Source organism: Theropithecus gelada, chromosome 9 (genome assembly GCF_003255815.1).
Source record: "Theropithecus gelada isolate Dixy chromosome 9, Tgel_1.0, whole genome shotgun sequence".
NCBI classification, from domain to species: Eukaryota; Metazoa; Chordata; class Mammalia; order Primates; family Cercopithecidae; genus Theropithecus; species Theropithecus gelada.
The window spans coordinates 92,571,807-92,593,594 of record NC_037677.1 but is presented as its reverse complement, the minus strand read 5'-3'; the positions used below and the strand labels follow the sequence as shown (position 1 = coordinate 92,593,594).

Genomic DNA, 21,788 nt, shown 5'->3' with positions numbered 1-21,788 from the left:
TTCTACAAAGCTCCAGAACCTCCAAATAACATAAACTCAAAGATATGGATACTGGCACGTTATAATCAAACTGTTGAAAGACAAGGACAAAAAGAGAATCTTGAAAGCAGCAAGAGAGAAAGAAGTGAGTCATCACATCCAAAGGACATCAGGAGAATTAACAGCTGATTTCTCATTAGAAATCACGGATGCCAGAAGGCAATGGGATGACATACTAAAAGTGTTGAATGGAAAATTTAAAAAAAAACAAAAAATCTGTCAACCAAAAATTCTATATCCAGCAAAGCTATTCTTTTAAAAAGAAAAATTAAGATATTCATAGACAGACAAAAACTGAGTTTGTTGCTAGCAGAATTGCTCTACAAGAAAAAAAAAAGCTAAAGGGAGTATCAAGTTAAAATGAAAGAACCCTAGACAGTAACTCGAACCCACACGAAGGAAAAAAACAAAAACAAAACAAAACAAAAAACACTGGAAAGATAAATATATTCACCAGCACAAATAAACATAAAAGAGTTTTTTAACTTGGAACACAAATGCTTTATTTAAGGGTGCATCTCAATTCCTATGTGGTGAGCAAAAAATAAAATAAAGGAGCAGATCCTGGCACACCATTCCCATTGGCCAAGTGGTTGAACCCTGCATCCAAGACCCAGTGAGCAGCCAAGTGAGGTGCAACCTCTGGGCCTCTCACTCTGACTCCAACAGAATAAGCACGTTGCCCTTGTGCATGGGGCCTTTTGGAGCAGCAAGACAATGTATATCTGTTTGTAACTCTTGTTCTTCCCTCCTATCTGATTTTTAAAACTGCATAATTATAAAACTATGTTGATGACACATAATTGTTATAAAGATATAGTTTGTGACAATAACAGCATGGGCAGAATGAAAGTATACAGAGCAAATTTTTCACTATTGAAATTAACTTGAAATTAATCTGAAACAGATAAAACAGACTAGTTTTACAATCTCCTGTAATAAAAATGCTGTCTTTTAAAACAAATTATCTATTGCATTTTTGTTTTTGTTTTTGGTGTAATAGCTAAGAAAGCTTTGCCTAGAGAATGATTACAAATATTTGTTTATATTTTTTGTAAGAGTTTTACAGTTTTTGCTTGTATTTAGGTCTATGGTCCATTTTAAGTTCATTTTTGTGTACATAGTGTGAGGAACATTTTTTCTTCAAACTTATTTTTCTGTTTCACATTGCATGTCTTCTACCAATCTATCTGCAGGTTTGCTGATTCTATCTTCTACCAGCTCAAATCTAGTATTGAGCCTTTCTAGTAACTTTTTAAATTGTAGTTATCATACTTTTCAACTCCAGAATTTTCATTTAGTTCTTAAAAAAAAAAATTCTCTATGTTCTCTACTTGGTGAGACATTAGAATACTTTCCTTAATTCTTTACACCTGGCTTCCTTTAGTTCTTTGGGTTTATTTATTTATTTATTTTGAGGTGGAGTCTCACTGTCTACCAGGCTGGAGAGCAATGGCACGATCTCGGCTCACTGCAACCTCTGCCTCCTGGATTCAAGCGATTCTCCTGCCTCAGCTTCCTGAGTAGCTGGGACTACAGGCACCCAACAGCATGCCTGGCTGATTTATTTTTAGTAGAGACGGGGTTTCATCATTTTGGCCAGGCTGGTCTCAAATTCCTGGCCTCAAGCGATCCACCCACCTCAGCCCCCCAAACTGCTGGCATTACAGGCATGAACCACTGCACCAAGCCTCTGAACATATAACAGCTGTTTAGCATTTATCCTAAATTTGGTATCCCTCAAAACAACTTTATATTTCCTACATTTCTCTGTCATATGGGACACATACTTTTCTGTTTCTTTGCATATCTCAATTTTTGTGTTGAAACTGGACATTTTAGGTAACATAGGATCTCTGCACACTGATCATCTTCCCTTTAGTGACTTGGCTTGACTAATTAATGTATGGCTTGAAGACTGCTTTCACTACTTAGGGAGTTTACAAGTTTTCCCTGCATTTGGCCAGGAACTTGCAGTTTCGAAGTTCTCTCTGGTCACTCTTCTGAGTTGACAGCCTTCAGTATGCACACAGTCTTCCTGATCACAAGGGATGTCCGTAGTTTTATCTAGGTTGTCTCTTTCCCTGATTTTTTTTTTTTTTTTTTTTGAGACAGTCTCACTCTGTCGCCCAGGCTGGAGTGCAGTGATGCAACCTCAGCTCACTGCAAGCTCCGCCTCCCGGGTTCACGCCATCCTCCTGCCTCAGCCTCCCGAGTAGCTGGGACTGCAGGTGCACGCTGCCACGCCCAGCTAATTTTTTGTATTTTTAGTAGAGATGGGGTTTCACTGTGTTAGCCAGGATGGTCTCCATCTCCTGACTTTGTGAGCCGCCCGCCTCGGCCTCCCAAAGTGCTGGGATCACGGGCGTGAGCCACGGTGCCTGGCCTCCCTGATCCGTTCTTGAAGCTTCTGGTTATCTATTGGAATGACCTGGCAACTGTTTAACCTCCACTGTTACTGACTGCTCAACCTCCACTGTTACTGACTGCTCTACTGTTTTCTACAATACTCTGAAGTCTGTTACAAATAAAGTCAGGTTCTGTGAGAGTTAATTTTCACTGTCAACTTGAATGGATTAAGGAACAGCTAGAGAACTGGTAAACCATTATTTCTGGGTGTGTCTGAGAGTGTTTTCAGAGACTGGCATGTGAGTCATCAGACTGAATGGGGAAGATGTGCCCTCAATGTGACTGAGGCACAATCCAAACAGCTAGAAGCCTGGACAGAAGGAAAAGAGAAAAGGCTAATTCTACTTCCCTGAATCTTCTCCCCTCAACCCCAACCGCACACCCCAGGAGCTGAGACAGCTTTATTCTCATGCCCTTGGACATCAGAACTCCAGGCTTTCAGGCACTTGGATTCAGGGACTTACACCCATGGCCCCTTGGTTCTCAGGACTTCTACCTCAGTCTGAGAGTTACGCCATCAGTTTTCCTGGTTCTGAAGCTTCTGGACTTGGACTGAGTCATGCTACCACCATCACTAGGTCTCTAGCTAGCAAACAGCCTAGTGTGGGACTTCTCAGCCTCCATAATTACATAACCCAATTCCCTCAAGACAAGACTTCTTACATTGGTTCTGTATCTCTGAAAAACCCTACTTCAGGCCTCTTATAATGGTGTGTAGTAAGTTTTTGAAGCTCACTCCAACCCTCCACTGAACAGAACCTCTGTACCTTTACGCTATGGAACAGTTGGAGAGAATGGGAAATCAGCTCCTCAATGAATGCCCAAACCACAATCCTCCCTGTAGAACAGTTCTGTTGGAGGAAGAGGGGAATAGGGGTACGGGTGGGGGACAAAGCTGTAAAAATGTAATCTGCCAAGTGGGTATATTTAGTCTTCCACTCAGAAATACTATGTATCTCCCAGTTACATCTTACAGGTTTGGTTTGGTGTCTGGTTTTTTTGTTTTTGTTTTTGTTTTTTGCTTGCTGTTGTTTTTTGGCAAGCTCGTATTATTTTGTGCCTCTTATTATACACAGGTCTTATCAGCTGGGTGTGGTGGCTCACGCCTATAATCCCAGCACTTTGGGAGGCCAAGGCAGGTGGATCACTTGAGGTCAGGAGTTCGACACCAGCCTAGCCAACATGGTGAAACCCCATCTCTGCTAAAAATATGAAAATTAGCTGGGCAACGTCGTGGGCACCTGTAATCCCAGCTACAGGAGCGGCACTTGAACCTGAGAGGCAGAGCCTGCAGTGAGCCAAGACTGCGCCACTGCACTCCAGCCTGAGCAAGAGTGAGACTCCAGCTCAAAAAACAAATAAATGGGTCTTCTTTTATTGTTTCCCAGTTGATTACTGTTAATTGTTCAGGAACGGTAACTAATTTTCAGTGTACTCCTTTAAACTTTCAAGATATTAAAAGCATATCATCTACAATTATGTTGGTCTCTCTCCCAAATTTTTCATTTTGCTTTCCTATTCTTTGACATTAGCAATAGCTTATCATGTAACTGATGATAGCAGGCAACATTTCACTCCTTTATTGAAAGATTTATTTCAAGAGCTGCCACAAAAACATAACCCTCACTTGTGGTTTAAGCACTTTAAAGTATATGGAAAAATTCTTATTCTAACACGTTAGAAATGTCTTCACTAGGAATAAGTATTTAAATTAAGCACATTCTTGGCATCTCCTAAAATCATGACTTCTAAAATTGATGTACGTTATATTTTTTCCACACTATTTACTTGAAAGTTTCCACTCTTGTAACAATTATTCTCTTTTTAAACAGAAAAGATTCCTAAATTTGGAGGCATTAACAGAAGCTTTGTTAAACTAGTCAAAAAGCACCTCAAAGATGACTTCATGAAATACTTCCTCCAAGATACTAATTACTTCTCAATTCTCCACTTATTGAGCAAGGCATACATAAATTAATAAACATCAAACTCAACCATTTCAACTCTCCATTATAGGGGAAATTTTTCACTAATGCCATACTCTGCTAACTAGCAACAACCACCACCCTGAAAAATCCCCCCAGTAAGTTTTGCTGGATGAGATCCCCAATGGGTCAAGGTAAGTATGCTGACAGCAAGGATCCTAAGAAGATGCTAAGGCAAAGAACAGAGCGAATGTCCCAAATGGCTCTGTTAAGAAAGTTAAGGAAGGAAGTAGATGTCAATGGTGAAAAGGAAACTTATTTTTTAAAAATCAAGATAAGTTGTATGGAATTAATATATAATATTCTGTTTTTAATTCACCTCCATTTTCTCCCATCCCAAGAATGTCTATTACTTTTTCTTAACAGCTATTTCAAATCACTATACCTAAGTCCTTTTCCCATCGAACCTGGACGTAATTTCTCACAGCATTTCTGCTCTATCTCATTTTTAATCCCTTCATAAGTTGCATTATTCTTAGCACACAAATGACCTATTTTACCCACTAACCATTACATTTACAGTCTCTTCATTTTTATACATCTACACTAGAAACTTTATACACATACATTTTAGTTCGTACACTTTGTAGCTCTTTTACACAGGTGAAGTACATCACCAAACTTATCAAGCTTGTGTTTTTTAATAAAAATCCCACTCTGAAAGCAGACTTTAGGGAATTCAAGCAACAGTTGGTAAACTATGCCTGGTAGCCCAAATTCAGCCCACTTCCTTTTTGTAAATTGTTTATTAAAACATAGCCACACGAATTCATTTATATATTGTCTATGGTTGTTTCTGCATTGTGAGAATTGAGTAGTTAGGACAGAAACTAGAAGGCCTACGAAGTTTAAGTTATTTGTCTGACCCCTTATTGAAAAAATTTGCTAGCCTCTCCATGAAAACATTTTTCATTAAAAAACCTATTACATTTCAATTCGTATTACTGAATACTTAGCAAGATAAATTCTTTGAAAAGTGAATTTTTTTAAGTAGATGCCAAATAGTGAGAGACGCATTTCAGTGGAGATGGACAAATTGGAAAAAATAAAACCAATTCCTGACCCAGAATTTCAACTGCAAAACTAAAACTAACTCTTCAATTGTAATAAGAACCTTGAACTACTGAATATATTTTGGAAAGTCCTCTTTGAAAAACCACACACACAAAAAAGGATACAGGATTTTGTTTTGGATTTTCTGCGATGGCAATAATGAAGCTCAAAGCAGGTTTGCCTCCCTCAGAATAACCCTAAGTTAACAAAATCAGAAAAAGTTCCAACTAGAATATCTGCAGCACGAAGCTTAAATGGCTGTTAAAACTTTAAGGCAAGAAGTACATATCTTGACATTATTTTCCTGATAGGGCTATTCTGAAATGTAATTTTATAGTGTGAATATTAGCAGGAAAGTTCCTTCTCTCTCCTCTCTATTTACAGCAAATGATGCCTCTGTAACAAACAGAGCGTTTTATGTATGTAACAAACAGAGCATTTTATTTTTATTGCCATTAGGGCACTGAAGACTATAAGCCTCTCTATGGCTTACCTTGCCAGCGTAACCACAGTAAAATTATGGTATCTGTTACCTTTCTTAAACAATATATCATCTATGATTTTGGGAAGAAAAAAAATCCCACACTTTATCTTGTACAGTTAACTAGCATTGAAAAAACACATACACTTTAAAATCTGTATTTCCTAGTTAGGGAATAAAATGTCCATTAGATTTTAGCACAGTAAAAAAATTATTGTGTAAACACAAACTTAAGATAAATTTAATTGAAAATGCTCATTACAGAAATTAACAATGCTTACCATTCTTTAAACACCATATACATTAATATATACTGTATATTTCCAATTAACTCCATTCTTAGGCTCAATTTAAGAAACACAATTGTAACATTTTATACAAAAAATACTTCACTAAGAAAGTAGACAAACTGCACAAAACAGTACAAGTATAATGTGCATAGCAAGATAGCTTGAAGCATTCTATGTATGGCTTTCTTTAAAATAAAACTATTAGGGGAATGGGCCCATTTGGGACCTACTGTTACAGTTGACATATGTAAACTGTTTCACATCTTTTTTAGGCACTTGCTAACAATAGTGTTCAATCCCTGAAAAACGAATTTACCTCAAAAACAAAATCTACTTCTGAAATAAAAACCAAGAAAATAACATGGGTAAAGTCTTATATATTCCTTTTAAAGTAAACAACCAGTTTTATTAGTGCATGCACAGAACTAAACTGAAAGAAAATAAACTTATGCCAAAAATTTCTGTGCAAAATTTACATAACTAAAAGGTACAAAAATATGTACAGATTTGTTATATACAGAAAAGAAGCCCTGAAGTTTTCATCAATCAATGAAAATGTCATTAACACTTGTAACAATGTAACAAAAAATCATATAGCACGTAATTTTGTAATACAAGAACTCCATCATCCAAAGATCCAACAAAATTTGATCCAAACTTACAAGGTGAAAAATCTAAATCTATGATTCTGTTGTCATCATGAAAACATCCATTTTAAAACTCTGTTGGGCATGTCCCTTAGGAATCTATCCTAAGGTTTTATGTACTGCCTCTGGGTCCACTGTTGATGCTTCCTTTTTCAAATGCCAACAATCTGTATATATGTTTTGGGTTGTCAGTCACACTAAGCAGCAGCTAACCGAAATGGTTTGTCCTAATTTGGACATGTTTAAATAATGAAGTGAATACAGACAAAAATATGATCTTGCTTCAGAACATTGTTTTGGTAAAAAATTTTAACTTTCAAGAAAAGCCACTTCCTTGGAAGTGCTCCTATGTTCCATTCTTTTTAAAGGGATGGGAACCAAGAAGAAAAAATGGCCATTTGTTTATGGTGGACAAACAACTTAAATGAGATAAGCATAGTTCTGTGCAAGGGGATCATCAGAGAATATAATCAAATTCACAACTATGTTCAAATTCTTTAACCAAACTTTCAATGAGACAAAAAGTTTAAATTCTTCTCTTGAAGCTGCCCATCTACTGCAACGTTTGACATCGTCATTTAGAAAAAGAAAATCACCAGAGTGTTCCCAATCTCTAACATGTGACAGAGTTCAACTGGAAAACAAATTTACTTGCCAAAAACTCTTCAAGCATTATATGAGGTGTAACTGTAGTGAGTTAAATGTACTTTCAAGGAGCCTAATATCCTTCAAAATAACTATATTTAGCAGACATAGACTAACTTCTTTACCCAAATTCTCTCAAAGTATCTCCACAAATGTGAGAAACTCCTTCACTTCTATGATGAAAGAGCTCTCCATCTCCAGAGGAGCTACACTTAGATGCATAAGGCTGGTGGAAGAAGAGAGGGAATGGGGGTGTCAGCCATTACCCTCTACTAAGAGTCACTAAAGAACTAAAGTGGGAAAATTGTTTTATCAAAATTTTCTTTAGCCCTAACTTCCCAAGAACACATGTTTAAAAAATTAAATCAAGGTACTTCTGTGCTGTGATTAGTTTCTTTCAAAACTTCTGAGTGCAGGAATAGCAGTTTCAAATATCATACATACAACTTTTACTCTTCCACAGAAAGATAATCAACTTTTTAAGTGTTCAATTTCAGGTCCTATACTGAAGTAGAAAATGTCTGCATTACGGTAATTCAACCCATTGTTTTCTTCTAAGGTAATTTTACTTTCCTTTTCCTTGGTAATTATGGTAAACTATTCTAACATGTTCCAATCCCGAGTAGCTTCCATTAAATGTCTCTGCCCATGACCAGCCCAAGTATCCTGATTGTCAAATACTCTACCACAAAACCAACAGTTAAATTTAGCCTTCAAAATATTTTCAGAGGTAGTCTTCACAATCTGGTAATTGTTTTTGCTTGTCTTTTTCAGTGTTAATTTTAGCACAAATCTTTCTTTCACAGAACTAACAGGTTTAAATGTTTTGTGCCTCTTGGAAAAATCATCGTAAGTTGTTTTAGGAGGGTTATAACAAACTGGTTTCAGTAAAGCATTTATAGTTCTTTTTGACAATGAAACCTTAAGTACACGTCCATTAAATTTAGCAATAGTTTTCATTACACTTACTACTTCTGGTGCATCTGCATCAGGATGATTCAAAACTACAACTGGTTGGTTTCTCCTAGGACATTTCACAAGCTGTTTAGAACTAAAAGGGAAAAGCCGCAAAGTTCTGACGGAATCTTTTGAAAGCCTAGGTCTGCTAAATCCAAATGTTTCACGGACATCTTCAGGTTTTGCCTTTTCTTTACACTTTCTATGCAATGTTACTTTTCTTCTTGGAGGTTCTTGGTAACTATCCCTACACTTTCGTTTACAGTTTCTGTTTCTAGATACAAAGGCAGTTTCAGAGTCTTGACTTCCATGAGTTTTTGTTTTTGAAAAAATTTTTTTGGAAGTCTTTTTTCTATTGAAGTTCCTCTCAACTGTACAATTTGTTTTACACCTTAATACTCTGGACTCTGAACAGTCACTGACACATATTGGTTCCTCAGAAGATTCTGGGCATGTTGCAGTAGAAGTTATCACAATTTCATTTGCTGGCATTAAGTCATCTAGTAAGAAGGGTAAGGCATCTCTAGAAGATTCTGGCTCTTTCTGCTCTCCTCCTATAATCTGATTAGATGGTACATTGTCTTTTTGCAATGAGGATGCAGAGTTGCTTACTGACAGATTATTAGCAGCAGTCACATTTAAAACAGGGTTAAAAATTTTCAGCAATATTCTTTGTGGTGTTCCTTCAGGTTTCTTTGGCTGTATATTTTGATAAGTACTATTTTGGACTAATTTGGGCTTAAGCAGCTCAGTTTTATTTGGCATCACACACTTTAAAAAAACAGCTTGTTTGCCATCAGGCAAGAAGGTATAAAGAGGTGGTTTTGGAAAAATCTCATTCTGCTGTTTTACTGAATCAGAGATATTCAACTTAGTGCTCTGTTGCTCGGATAGCATGTTAGGAATAAGAACAGCTTTCACAGAACTTGTTGGTTTCAAAACGTAAGGGCCTTTTAATGGCAAAGTATTTTCTGAGCTACTTTTCATGCTCAAACAACTGCCAATGCTGGAACAAAGTCCAGGTGTAAGACAATTATTGTTTGGTTCTACCTTCAAAATAGGTGTTTTGCAAGGCTCCTTAGTCATAGTTCCATGAGCTTGGGCACCCTCGGTTTTGACAGCGGAAACACCTTCAAGTTTCCCATTATTAAGTGTTAAAATCATCCCAGGTTTCTTGTTGACAACAAGAGAAGCAGGGATACCTTGTGAATTAACCAATGGAAGTGCATTTCCGGGAATAACCGGTAGCCCAGGCTTGTTAGTAATGTTCAGTGGTATTAAAAATCCTTTCGAAGTCTGAACAATTATAGTTTTTTTTTGTTCTGAATTTAAAACCGGACTCTGCATATAAAAAGAACCTAAATTTTGTGTGGTGGCTCGTAGTTTGTCTTTTACAAGCTGCTGTGTTATTATTGCATCTGACTGAGTCTTAAGTAATGTGCCAAAACCTGAAATTCTAGGCATCTTCTCTGAATCTCTCACATCTTGTGGCATTGATGGCACTTGTTTTTCTTTTCCAAATTTCAAATTCAAATCATTTGTAGGCACATTAATACCCACACTGCCAGGTGGAACTGGGAAGATGCCTTGCACTTTGAAATCTTTCGAAGATTCAACAATTTTGCTTTCTCCCTCATGTTTTTGAAATGACTGGTCACAATGAAGTGGTAGGCCTTTATTTGGAGTGTTACTAGAGTCTTGTTTTACATCAGGTTTTATTTTCAATACTTCCTGAAGCAATTGGTTTACTTCAGGTGGCAGAAATTCTGATGCCTGTTGGCTCTGGAGAGAGAAAACAGATGTGATTCTAGGCATCATAGGTGAATCGACATTAGAAAAGTCATCCCATTTAGATTTTTCAGTCGCACACTCTAAATTTTGATTTTCATTACTGTACAGGTTTTGTCCACCAATGTTTTGTCCTTTTTCTAAAACATACTGTTCTTCAATTTCAGATTTTGCTTTTAAAGTTCCATCTTTATCATTTAAAAGGCTAATAGATGCTAACAGACTATCTGGTTTTGAGGTCTCCTGCCTCACTAGTGATAAAAATGATTCACTAATTGGTTGTTGGACAACTGTTTTGCTGGATGAACATTCTCTTTGAGGGTTTTCATACACTGCTGTTCCTGAAAACCTACGACGTTTATTAGAATTATTCACTTTTGAGTAATTATGAAAAGGTAATGATCCTTGGTTGGAGGACTCAACAGGTAGCTCAGAGTTGACATAATTAATGCAATAATTATGCATATCTCCACTGCTGTATGCATTTGGTTTGGCAACACAGTTGACTTTATCTGGACTTTTAATGGTGGTACCTAATACCTCGGGGTGACTCTGAGTGAGATTATTTCCCCAGAAGTCAACATTATCTCTCGTTTCAAATTTTGTGGTCAAATTCACTGATGATGTAACCAATTCTGACGTTGTTGACAAAGAAGATACACTTTTCTCATTATCCATTGTTTGAAGCTTATTATTCCTTTGAGATATCAAAGTCATTTCCTTTTCTGAACTTGCTTTCCCTGAAAGTATAGAAGATGAACACGAAAATGGAGTAGCTGCTTTCATATAAACTGTATCATTTAACTCAGTTGTTACTCCTGTCAAAAATCCATTAGTGTCCAAAGTCTGGGGCTGCAAATTAGCAGTACTGTCCTTTGCAGCACCTGAGTGTGAGTCTGGTGAACATGTATTTTGTTTGATAGGCACCAATTTTAATACAATATGCTGTTTTCCATCCATCAGCTTGAAGCCCATAAACTTAGCACTATAGTTAGGGGGAACTGTTATTTTATTGTTTTTCAGCATTAACAGTGTAGGTCCTAGTACAGCAGTCTTCATGAAACCTGAACTAGCATTTGGTCCCTCTTCAGCTTTATTACCTTGCCCAGTGGACACAGGAGTTGGCTTCTCTGACTCTGATTCAGGGGCTTTATCATTATTCTCACAGTGTAGTCCTTCACCCTTTTCTTCACTTAAATGCTCTTGAACAACATGGCTCTGGTCTTCAGATTTAGTCTGTGTTTTGTTCATTTTTTGAAGCACTTGTGTGTTCTTTTCTATAATTCTATCACTTCCACTGTTAATTTTCTTACGTTTCCAGAATGTCTTCCTTGATGCACCTATTTTATATCTTTTCAGTATTAGCTTAAGTCCTGCTGAAGTCTTTGCCATTCTTTTTTCATATTTGTCTTTTTCCAGTTTTTCTTTTGCATATAAATGTTCTTTGTGCAAAGTTATAACATGTCTTACAAGGTGTTCTCTCTTGGTGGCACCATAGCTACAATATTGACAAGTGAAGGGAAAAGTACCAGAATGAATATGAAGGTGCTTCTGAAGCTCTCCTTTGGTAAAACATACATGATGACATTTACCACACTTATAATGAATTTCGTTATGTCTATGAATGTGCTGAACAAATGTGCCAACATCCTGGGTGGAGAACTTACACTTTTCACATTGAAAATTACCATTAACACAATGTGTGGATGTGAAATGCTTTGTCAAGTTCAGTAAAGTATATACACTCTCATTGTTACAAATGTCACATTTTACTAAAGTGCTTCTATGGGTTCGTCTGTGTTGTTTAAATACCTGAAAGTCATTTGCTGAAAAGCTACACATTTCACAAGGATATGAAGGTAATTCACCATGGTGCCACATTTGAAAGTGTTTCTGCAAATCATTTGGGCTGTATCGAGTGTTGTCTCGGCATTTTAAACAGCTGAAATTGAGTATTTTTGCAGACATTTTTATACCCTCTTCTTCAGCTCTCTCAGACTTATGAAGCAATGTACACTCCTCTACACAGCTTACAGTCTTTATACTGATAGATTTTCTTGCAGTCTGCTGTTTACTCTGAAATAATTTTCTGTATTTGTCAACTTCATGTTTCAATAGGACTTCATTTGGAATATTTATTTTTGGCAAATGAATTTTCACATTTTTTAGTTCATAATGAATACTTTCTGAAATTTTTGGTTTAAGTACTGATCTATCAACTATCTCATTTTTCACATCATAATCTTTTTTTAAAGTTGTTTGTTTTTCATCACAAAATAACTCTTTCTGTTCAGATGGCATGATTTAACCAAAAAAGTCCCAATTTCTTTTTTTCTGAAAACTCTTGAAGTTATCTGTAATTTAAACAGGAAACGATACTGTGTAGAGACATCTTCAAAATACAGGATTTTTCCCACAATAACTCACCTAAAATTAAACAAAGAATTGAAACTCTCATCACAAAAAATAATAGTAAATTTTGTATCTGTAAGTTCATTTTGGCACAAAGTAGGAATGTTAATCAAAAACACAAATTAAATATACAAAAGACTTGTTAAGTATTTTAAGAACAGCTTACCAAGAAGTAACAGTTTGAAGTAAAAATAACACTAATCTGGAAGTCAGGAAATGCAAGCTCTAGTTCCAGCTCTGCTGTGTGACCTTGGGAAAGCTTCAACTTCTCTGGACCTCAGTTTCCTCATCTAAAGAAAACCACAGTTGGATAAGTACGCTCAAGCACTAAGATTTTTATATTAAGGTGATAACACAGTTTTTAAATAAGACTTTAAAAATCTCAGAATCCTAAAAAGTTCCAATTACTCACATGTGGTTTATCCATATACTATTAACTTTTTCATTTGCTTAGTTGATCTAATAGCTATTCCCTGTGAGAATCCCAACAGACTTCTCTCCAGATTTTCTACTTCCTTAGCTCCTCAGAGATAATCTACACTTAAATTAACAAAAGCTTCATTCATCTAACAGAAACAACCAAAGACAGTATCTGCTTATCATTACTAACAGGTTAGCAAACAAACAAAAAGAACAAAAAGGAAGAAATTTAAAAGAACAGCAGCACCATTTTCCTGGTGTAGTCCTAAAGTTCATCTACTTACTACCTTTCTGGTTCCCTACCATTTTGCTATGTGGATTTATATCCCTAGAACTCTAGCCAGATGACAGCAAGGAAAAGCCCTTGGCAGATTAGAACATACCCATCACTACCTACCTGCATTAATTCAAGCACTTACTGGTCATGTTACTTTAGACAAGTCTCAACCTCTGTGTCTTAGTTCCTTCATCTGTAAAATGGGGGAAAAAATTAGTACTTCCCCTATGTCTTTCACAATGTTGTTGTGAATATAAAATGAGAAAATATATGTAAAAATATCCTTAAAAGTGCTATATAAATCATAGCTACCACTATTACTCTATGTGATTATCATATATGGGATATAACAATATATTGTTGAAACAGGAATCTGAATATTGAAGGTTCAGTCATTAAAATATCAAACTGCATTATTAGAAAAATTACATGTTTTTAATTTTGTGCTATATATATATGAACAGACAAAATCAGATAAGCTAAACAAAATATAGTATAAATCACATTAAGCTCCCCATCCATAAATGTCTAGCCAAAGGTCTCAGCTTTAAACTTCAATTAATCTAAATGCCTATGAACTTTAGTGTTTTAGAAATCCTTTACTGAGGGAATGATTAAAAGTTGAGTTACTTACATATTAAGAGATCTACAATAAATTAATCAGAAGGATACCAATTATTGAACTGTTTTACATGCCATGACTAATACAGTAAAATGTGAATCTAGAATGGGATGTTTAATGCAAGATGAAGGCCTTATGAAGGGTTTTTAGGGCTCTAAAACAAGAAAAGCTGAAAAAGTAACTGGAACTGTCAGGAAACCAGGAGAAAACGCTGAGAAGAATTATCTGACTGCTATTCTTAAACAAAGATGGGGCTTACAGATGATTTCAGAATGACTAGCAAAGCAGAGCACTTGCCTTTCTAGGAGAATGAACTAGACGCTAATTACCAATAAGAGAAGGGCTCTACAATCCAACAGTCAGGTTTTAACTCACTGCTTTGTTAAGAGAAAAGAAAAGAAAAAAAAAGAAAAGAAAGAAGAAAGGAAGGAAGAAAAAAAAGAAAAGAAAGGAAGGAAGGAGGGAGGGAGGGAGGAGAAAGAAAGGAAGGAAAGAAGGAAGGGAAAGGAAGAGAGACAGACAAAGAGAAAGAAAAGATTGATGATAGGGGCTCACTCTGTCACTCAGGCTGCAGTGCAGTGGCACCATCACGGCTCACTGCAGGCTTGACCTCCCAGGCTCAGGTGATCCTCCCACCTCAGCCTCCCGACGTGCAGCAGGGATTACAGGCATGTGCCACCATACCCAACTAACGTTCTGCATTTTTTGTAGAGATGAGGTTTCACCATGTTGCCCAGGCTGGGTGTAGAAAGAATTATATGAGTTTATTAAAAAGAAAATAGTATTACTAAATCACGTGTTCAGTTCTCCTTCAGGGACTAGGGCAAGAGTGGGGAAATGGAATATATGTAGAGGGAGGAAATCAAACTGTCTAATCTTGTAAGATACTCTAATATGTAACTCAGGAGTCAAAATGGTTGTGAAATAAAACATAACAGACAGCTTTGGCTTCTTTCTCTAATAATGTCTCACTTAGACCTTGAGAATAGGATTATTAAAATGTAATACACACTTTTTCTGTTTGAGTATCAAAAAATTTTAGATGCCTAGCAGATGGAAACTCAGTATTTACACTGCTTATGTCCTATTTCACATTTGACACCTCTTCTGTACTACTCGAGTTTTCATGTGTTTTCACTAGTTTCAACTTCAAATACAAGAGGTTCAAAAGTTTCACTGGGAACATTTTTGTAAGTCAAAAAAATGGCATAACAATAAGGATAAAAGAGACCATCTTATTAGGAAATCCACTTAGCTCTTACTTAAGCTTGGTAACTGTTAAATAAAGTTGAATGTCAATCTTCTTCATATTTAATGGCATATACAATATAGCACTAGAGGAGTTTGTGTATTTTTAGCTAGTTTGGGGTTTGTTATTTGCCCTCAAATTTTAAGTTTCTCTAGAGAGTCTATTATATGTCTTCAATTATGTTCAACTTGTTGCATGGAGAAGCAATCTGTGATGGTTAATTTTAGGTATCAACTTGACTGGATTAAGGAACACCTAGAAAACCGATAAAACATTACTTCTGGGTTTGTCTGTGAGGGTGTTTCCAGAGACCAGGATGTGAGTCAGTAGATTGAGTGTGGCAGATTTGCCTCAGTGTGGGTGGGCACCATCCAATCGGCCAGGGGCCTTGGCAGAACAAAAAAGGAGAGAAAAGGATTTCCCCTGCCTCTCTCTTGGAGCAAGGACACTCTCTTCCTCCTGCCCTTGGACATCAGAACTCCAGGCTCTCTAGCCTTAGGACTCCAGGACTCAGACCAGCAGCCCCGCTTTGGTTAGGCCTTTAGCCTCAGACTGAGAATTGGACCATCGGCTTCCCTGGTTCTGAGGCGTTTGGACTTGGACTGAATCACACGACCAGCATCCCAGGGTCTCTAGTTTGCAGACAACCTGTTACAGGACTTCTCAGCCTCCATAACCACACGAGTCAATTCCCTTAATAAATCTCCTCTCATGTATTTATATATCTATCAATCTATATACAGTCCATGTTGCATAATTATGTTTTAGTCAACAATGAACCAAATAAACAAACGTGGTCTCAAGAGATTGTAATACTGTAATATTGTAATTTTGCTGCATCTTTTCTACATTTAGATACACAAATACTCATCATTGTGTTACATTTGCATACACTATTCAGTACAGTAACATGCTATACAGGTAGCCTAGAAGCAATAGGCTATACCACATAGCCTAAGTGTGACAGGTTCACCATCTAGGTTTTTGTAAGTACACTCTGATGTTCACACAATGACAAAATAACCTCATGACTCATTTCTCAGAACTTATTCCCATTGTTAAACAAGGTATGACTGTGTATGTATCTTATTGGTTCTGTGTCTCTGGAGAACTCTGACTAATACACAAACCTGATATCTGACAGCAATTTATACAAAGGTTGCCACATATGGACAAAACATGTTGGCATGTTGCGAACATCTCAATATAAAAAAAGAAAAATTTTATTACAATTGTAATCCTCCAACCTATGAGCTAATGTTCTTTTTACCACAGTCCAATCTCTACCCACCAACAAAGATTGCTGGTTTTATTTATTTATTTATTTATTTATAGACAGCGTCTCACTGTCGCCTAGGCCGGAGTGCAGTGGCATGATCTCAGCTCATGGCAGCCTCAATCTCCCGGTCTCAAGTAATCCTCCCACCTCAGCCTCCCAGGTAACAGGGACTATAGGTATATACCATCACAGTATGCTAATTTTTGTATTTTTCTGCATAGATGAGGTTTTGCCATGTTGCCCAGGCTGGTCTTGAACTTCTGAGCTCAAGTGATCCACTTGCCTTGGCCTCCCAAAGTGCTGAGATTATAGGTGTGTGCCACGACGTCCAGCCCAGATTACTGGTTTTAAATGTGCTATTTAAACTACTGCCTTCTATATATGTATTATTACAGCATAAGACTTGACCAACATCTCAATAGGTCTTGAAATAATACAACTTTGTAAAAGTATTAAAATAATCTGTAGTTTCCTATAAGAACACGGCAACTGAAAACATCTGACTTCCTCCTCCTCCTAACTGCCTACTGAAACAACCAAACAATATAACTTAAAAACTCCTAGAAAATGGCTAGGAACTAGAAAAACATTCCATATACATACAGCAAGGTGTCTGACAGGAAATGGTCTGGTGAGAGGGGAGTAAAAACAAACGCCGACCCACTGCCAACCACCATTTTTAAAGAGGGAGTTCACTAGGAACATTCATCCAATCAATATTTAATGAGGATCTGCCCATTATACCCCAAGTAAGGAAGTGAGAGACATAATTCTGACTACTCCTACCCCTAAACATACCTTGGAAGATAAAGTGAGGCCTGAGTGAAAAAAAGCTGGAGCCCTTTGGGTGACAGAAGGCTCAGGCTGAGGTACAAGGAAGAAGGAAATTAATCCAGAACGTCAAGCTAGGTCCAGAGGCCAGAGTAGGGGATTGTTAGCACCAACTGTCAGGAGAGATGCAAAGAGGACATTATTTCTGAACAAAGATGAATCTTCCTACACCCACGGCTATCTTCCTCTGCTCAAGAGCCCTATCCTTTCGCCACATAACTGAATTATCTCTACACTGTCAGAAAAATAAATGAGGTTAAATCTCAACTTCCCCTTCTCCTAACAAAAACACTGAGAAAATCTTGGTGTATTCTCTAGGAATTCATCTTAACCACCAATGCCAACAAAAAAGGTAAGTAGGCAGAAACATCACTGGATACAGCAGCTCTAAAAAGAGCAAATAATCTGAACCTTCTGAGAAACCTCTCCCCTGTTCTCCCACCCAGCTGTGACCACAATGAAAGTTACTGCAGTAAGGCCGGGAGTAGTGGCTCACGCCTGTAATCCCAACACTCTGGGAGGCCAAGGAGGGCACATCACCTGAGGTCAGGAGTTTGAGACCAGCCTGGCCAACATGGTGAAACCCTATCTCTACTAAAAACACAAAAATTAGTCAGGCATGGTGATGGGTGCCTGTAATCCCAGCTTCTCAGGAGGCTGAGGCTCAAGAATCACTTGAACCTAGGAGGTAGAGGTAGAGACTGCAGTGAGCCGAGATCATGCCACTGCACTCCAAGCTGGGTGACAGAATGAGACTCTGTCACAAAACAAAAACAAAAACAAAAACAAAAAAGAAAGTTACTGCAATTAAAACAAAAAGAGAAAACTTAAAAAAAATCAGATAATAACTAGCATATTGAAAAAAAGAGCATATTGAGGGCCGGGCGCGGTGGCTCAAGCCTGTAATCCCAGCACTTTGGGAGGCCGAGACGGGCGGATCACAAAGTCAGGAGATTGAGACCATCCTGGCTAACTCAGTGAAACCCCGTCTCTACTAAAAAAAATAAAAAAACTAGCCGGGGGAGGTGGCGGGCGACTGCAGTCCCAGCCACTTGGGAGGCTGAGGCAGGAGACTGGCGTAAACCTGGGAGGCGGAGCTTGCAGTGAGCTGAGATCCGGCCACTGCACTCCAGTCTGGGCGACAGAGCGAGACTCCGTCTCAAAAATAAAATAAAATAAAATAAAAAAGAGCATATTGACTGTCATGTAAGAGTGAACAAAGTAGATGCGGGAGCAATAATGATTTTGAAAATAAGAAAAAATTGTACCTAGGTTTTTGTTTGTTTCCAATAAGACCTAAATTTTTAAAATCAAAGGCTCTCCAAATAACCAGGCAAGATTACAAGGTAGAAGGAGAATATAAAGCTCAGTATCTACAACTTATTCTTGTAAAAATTTTTAGCTTAAAAGATAAAAATGAAATGCTATCCAAAAAGGTGGTCATAGTTACCTTAAAAAAAGGGATTTTTCATCAACAACACCACCTTTAATCAGATATCAATTTTTTTATTTTTATTTTTATTTTTATTTTTGAGACTGAGCCTTGCTCTGTGGCCCAGGCTGGAGTGCAGAGGCACAGTCTCAGCTCACTGCAAGCTCCGCCTCCCAGGTTCAAGCCATTCTCCTGCCTCAGCCTCCCAAATAGCTGGGACTACAGACACCCACCACCATGCCCGGCTAATTTTTTTTTGTATTTTTAGTAGAGATGGGGTTTCACCGTGTTAGCCAGGATGGTCTCGATCTCCTGACCTCGTGATCCACTTGCCTTGGCCTCCCAAGGTGCTGGGATCACAGGTGTGAGCCGCCACGCCCAGCCCAAACACCAATATTAATCAGACATTTTTATTCACAACTCTAAACTCGAGAAGAAAATGGAATAATATTTATATAGAGTTCTGAGGTAATCCAAGATTAATTTCACATCCAGAAAAGTTCCCATATGTGAGGGAAAAGCACAATTTTAGATATGCAAAGATTCAGAAAATATACTACATATGTACTCTTTAAAGAAAAAAGTTTTGAGTAAATACTTCAGCAAATTCAAATTTAAATCACAAAGAACTCAAAAAAAGTAATATAGAACAAATATCTGTAAACAATATAACCTACAACACAGAAATGAATATAAACATTGTTATTAATATAGTTAAGAAAGCAGAAAAGACTGGATGGAGAAAAAGAACACTTGCGACAACAAATATTTAGAATCGCTTACAGCAAAATTCACAACGGAAAACAGCAGAGGAAACAACAGCAACAAAATTTTGGATGCTGAAAAGCACATAAATGACCTTGCAGACAGTTGGGAAAGCTAGCAACTAACACATTTTACATTCTGAATCTTTACGAGGCCTAAGAACTGGCAGCACCAAGCAACTCCGAAATGGGAGGAAGGAGTGAGGGGGAAGCTAAAACAGAAATTTGGAGAAAGCAGGTTGACTTTTAGTTAGATGCTAAGATTCTCTTCCTCACTCTATCAAGCTATCGGTTACTGTTGTTTCCCCACTACAGAAGTCTAGAGGCTTACTCTCTACAGTGGGTAAAACAGAATCTTTGTTTTCGGGGAGACCAGGCACAGGTGAGAGAGTAGGTACTACACCAAAACCAAGAGGATTAAATCACCACATACATGAGACACAAACCCTCATCTCATATCCCTTTTTTTTTTCTGCTTCTAGGTTGGCTCCTAGGTGACAACAATGCTCCTTAAACTATGGTCTGCTGATGGTCCATAAGCCATCTGTCACCAGTCCATGACAAGGTAAGTACCGAAACCGAAAATAAACATTTATAAACTAATACAGAAATTTTCAAAGTTAGGGTTATTATCTGTTAAATCTTTTTTTTTTTTTTTTTTTTTTGAGACGGAGTCTCGCGCTGTGTCACCCAGGCTGGAGTGCAGTGGCGCGATCTCGGCTCACTGCAAGCTCCGCCTCCCAGGTTCAGGCCATTCTCCTGCCTCAGCCTCCGAGTAGCTGGGACTACAGGCGCCCGCCACCACGCCCGGCTAGTTTTTTTTGTATTTTTAGTAGAGACGGGGTTTCACCATGTTAGTCAGGATGGTCTCGATCTCCTGACCTCGTGATCCGCCCGCCTCGGCCTCCCAAAGTGCTGGGATTACAGGCTTGAGCCACCGCGCCCGGCCTATCTGTTAAATCTAATAATAAAAATACATACTTGTGTTTTATATGTCTTCATTTTTAAAATTTCATTATTCTGGCAATTTATTTTTATTATGCTTTAAAACTATCAGCTGTAATAGACTGAGAGGTAAAAGGGAAAAAAAAAATCAGGCCAGGCGCGGTGGCTCATGCCTGTAATCCCAGCACTTTGGGAGGCCAAGACAGACAGATCACAAGGTCAGGAGATTGAGACCATCCTGGCTAACACGGTGAAACTCCGTCTCTACTAAAAATACAAAAAATTAGCCAGGCGTGGTGGTGGGCTCCTGTAGTCCTAGCTACTTGGGAGGCTGAGGCAGGAGAATGGTGTGAACCCGGGAGGTGGAGCTTGCAGTGAGCCAAGACTGAGCCACCACACTCCAGCCTGGGCGACAGAGCGAGACTCCGTCTCAAAAAGAAAAAAAAGGAAAAAAAATCCTGAAGCTTCACCAGTTGGAGAAGCACTGGGCCAGATTCTGGTGCCTGGCCCAGTCCAAAGAGCTCCCCCCAGTGGGAGTCAAAACTTTGTGTTACAAACCCTTCTATGGGTTCAGACTGGGCTTTCCAGGAGCTTCTGAGACACAAGCAGACAGCCAAGGATTACCGGATATCTGAGAAAACCCTCTAATATTAGTTCAAGATCCAGACCAAATAAATAAAAAAAAAGTAATTTGTTAGAAACTGAGACTATGTATTAAGACAATTTTTTTTTTTAGATGGAGTTTCACTCTTGTTGCCCAGGCTGCAGTGCAATGGCACCATCTTGGCTCTCTGCAACCTCTGCCTCCCAGGTTCAAGCAATTCTCCTGCCTCAGCCTCCCTAGTAGCTGGGATTATAGGCATGGGCCACCACACTCAGCTAATTTTGTATTTTTAGTAGAGATGGGGTTTCTCCATGTTGGTCAAGCTGGTCTCGAACTCCCGACATCAGGTGATCCGCCTGCCTCAGCCTCCCAAAGTGCTGGGATTACACGTGTGAGCCACCGTGCCTGGCCAAGACAATACATTTTTAAAAATTCACTGATTTCCAGGGATATAAGAAGTAAGAACAGGATGCCACAAAAAGGGAACATCAAAAGAACAAAAAGAACTCTAAGAAATAAGAAAACATAAAGAAGCAAAAACGGGCAATGGAAGGGCTGTAAGGTAAAGGTGAAATAACTTCTCAGAAAAAAACAAAACACAGAGATGAGAAACAGGAGAAACAAGGTAAGAAAGTTAGAGGAGCAACCTAGGAGGTCTA

General features: G+C 38.1%; 1 protein-coding gene across 10 annotated transcripts in view; it reads right to left on the bottom strand.

Moving 5' to 3' along the window:
* Positions 1–5,170: 5,170 nt before the first annotated feature.
* Positions 5,171–21,788, bottom strand: part of ZNF518A (zinc finger protein 518A) — a 35,398-nt gene continuing 18,780 nt past the window's right edge. For 3 of the 10 annotated variants that reach the window (XM_025396888.1, XM_025396891.1, XM_025396893.1), the window contains 3 exons: positions 13,546–13,596; positions 12,873–12,996; positions 6,185–12,721 (listed from right to left, as the gene is read on the bottom strand). In XM_025396888.1, coding sequence (XP_025252673.1) covers positions 8,147–12,595 — 4,449 coding nt within the window. In that variant the 5' untranslated portion in view covers positions 12,596–12,721; positions 12,873–12,996; positions 13,546–13,596 and the 3' untranslated portion in view covers positions 6,185–8,146. Of the gene's footprint in view, positions 12,722–12,872; positions 12,997–13,523; positions 13,597–17,351; positions 17,498–21,788 lie in introns of all 10 variants that reach the window. The other 7 variants (XM_025396886.1, XM_025396894.1, XM_025396895.1 and 4 more) reach the window with 6 other exon arrangements.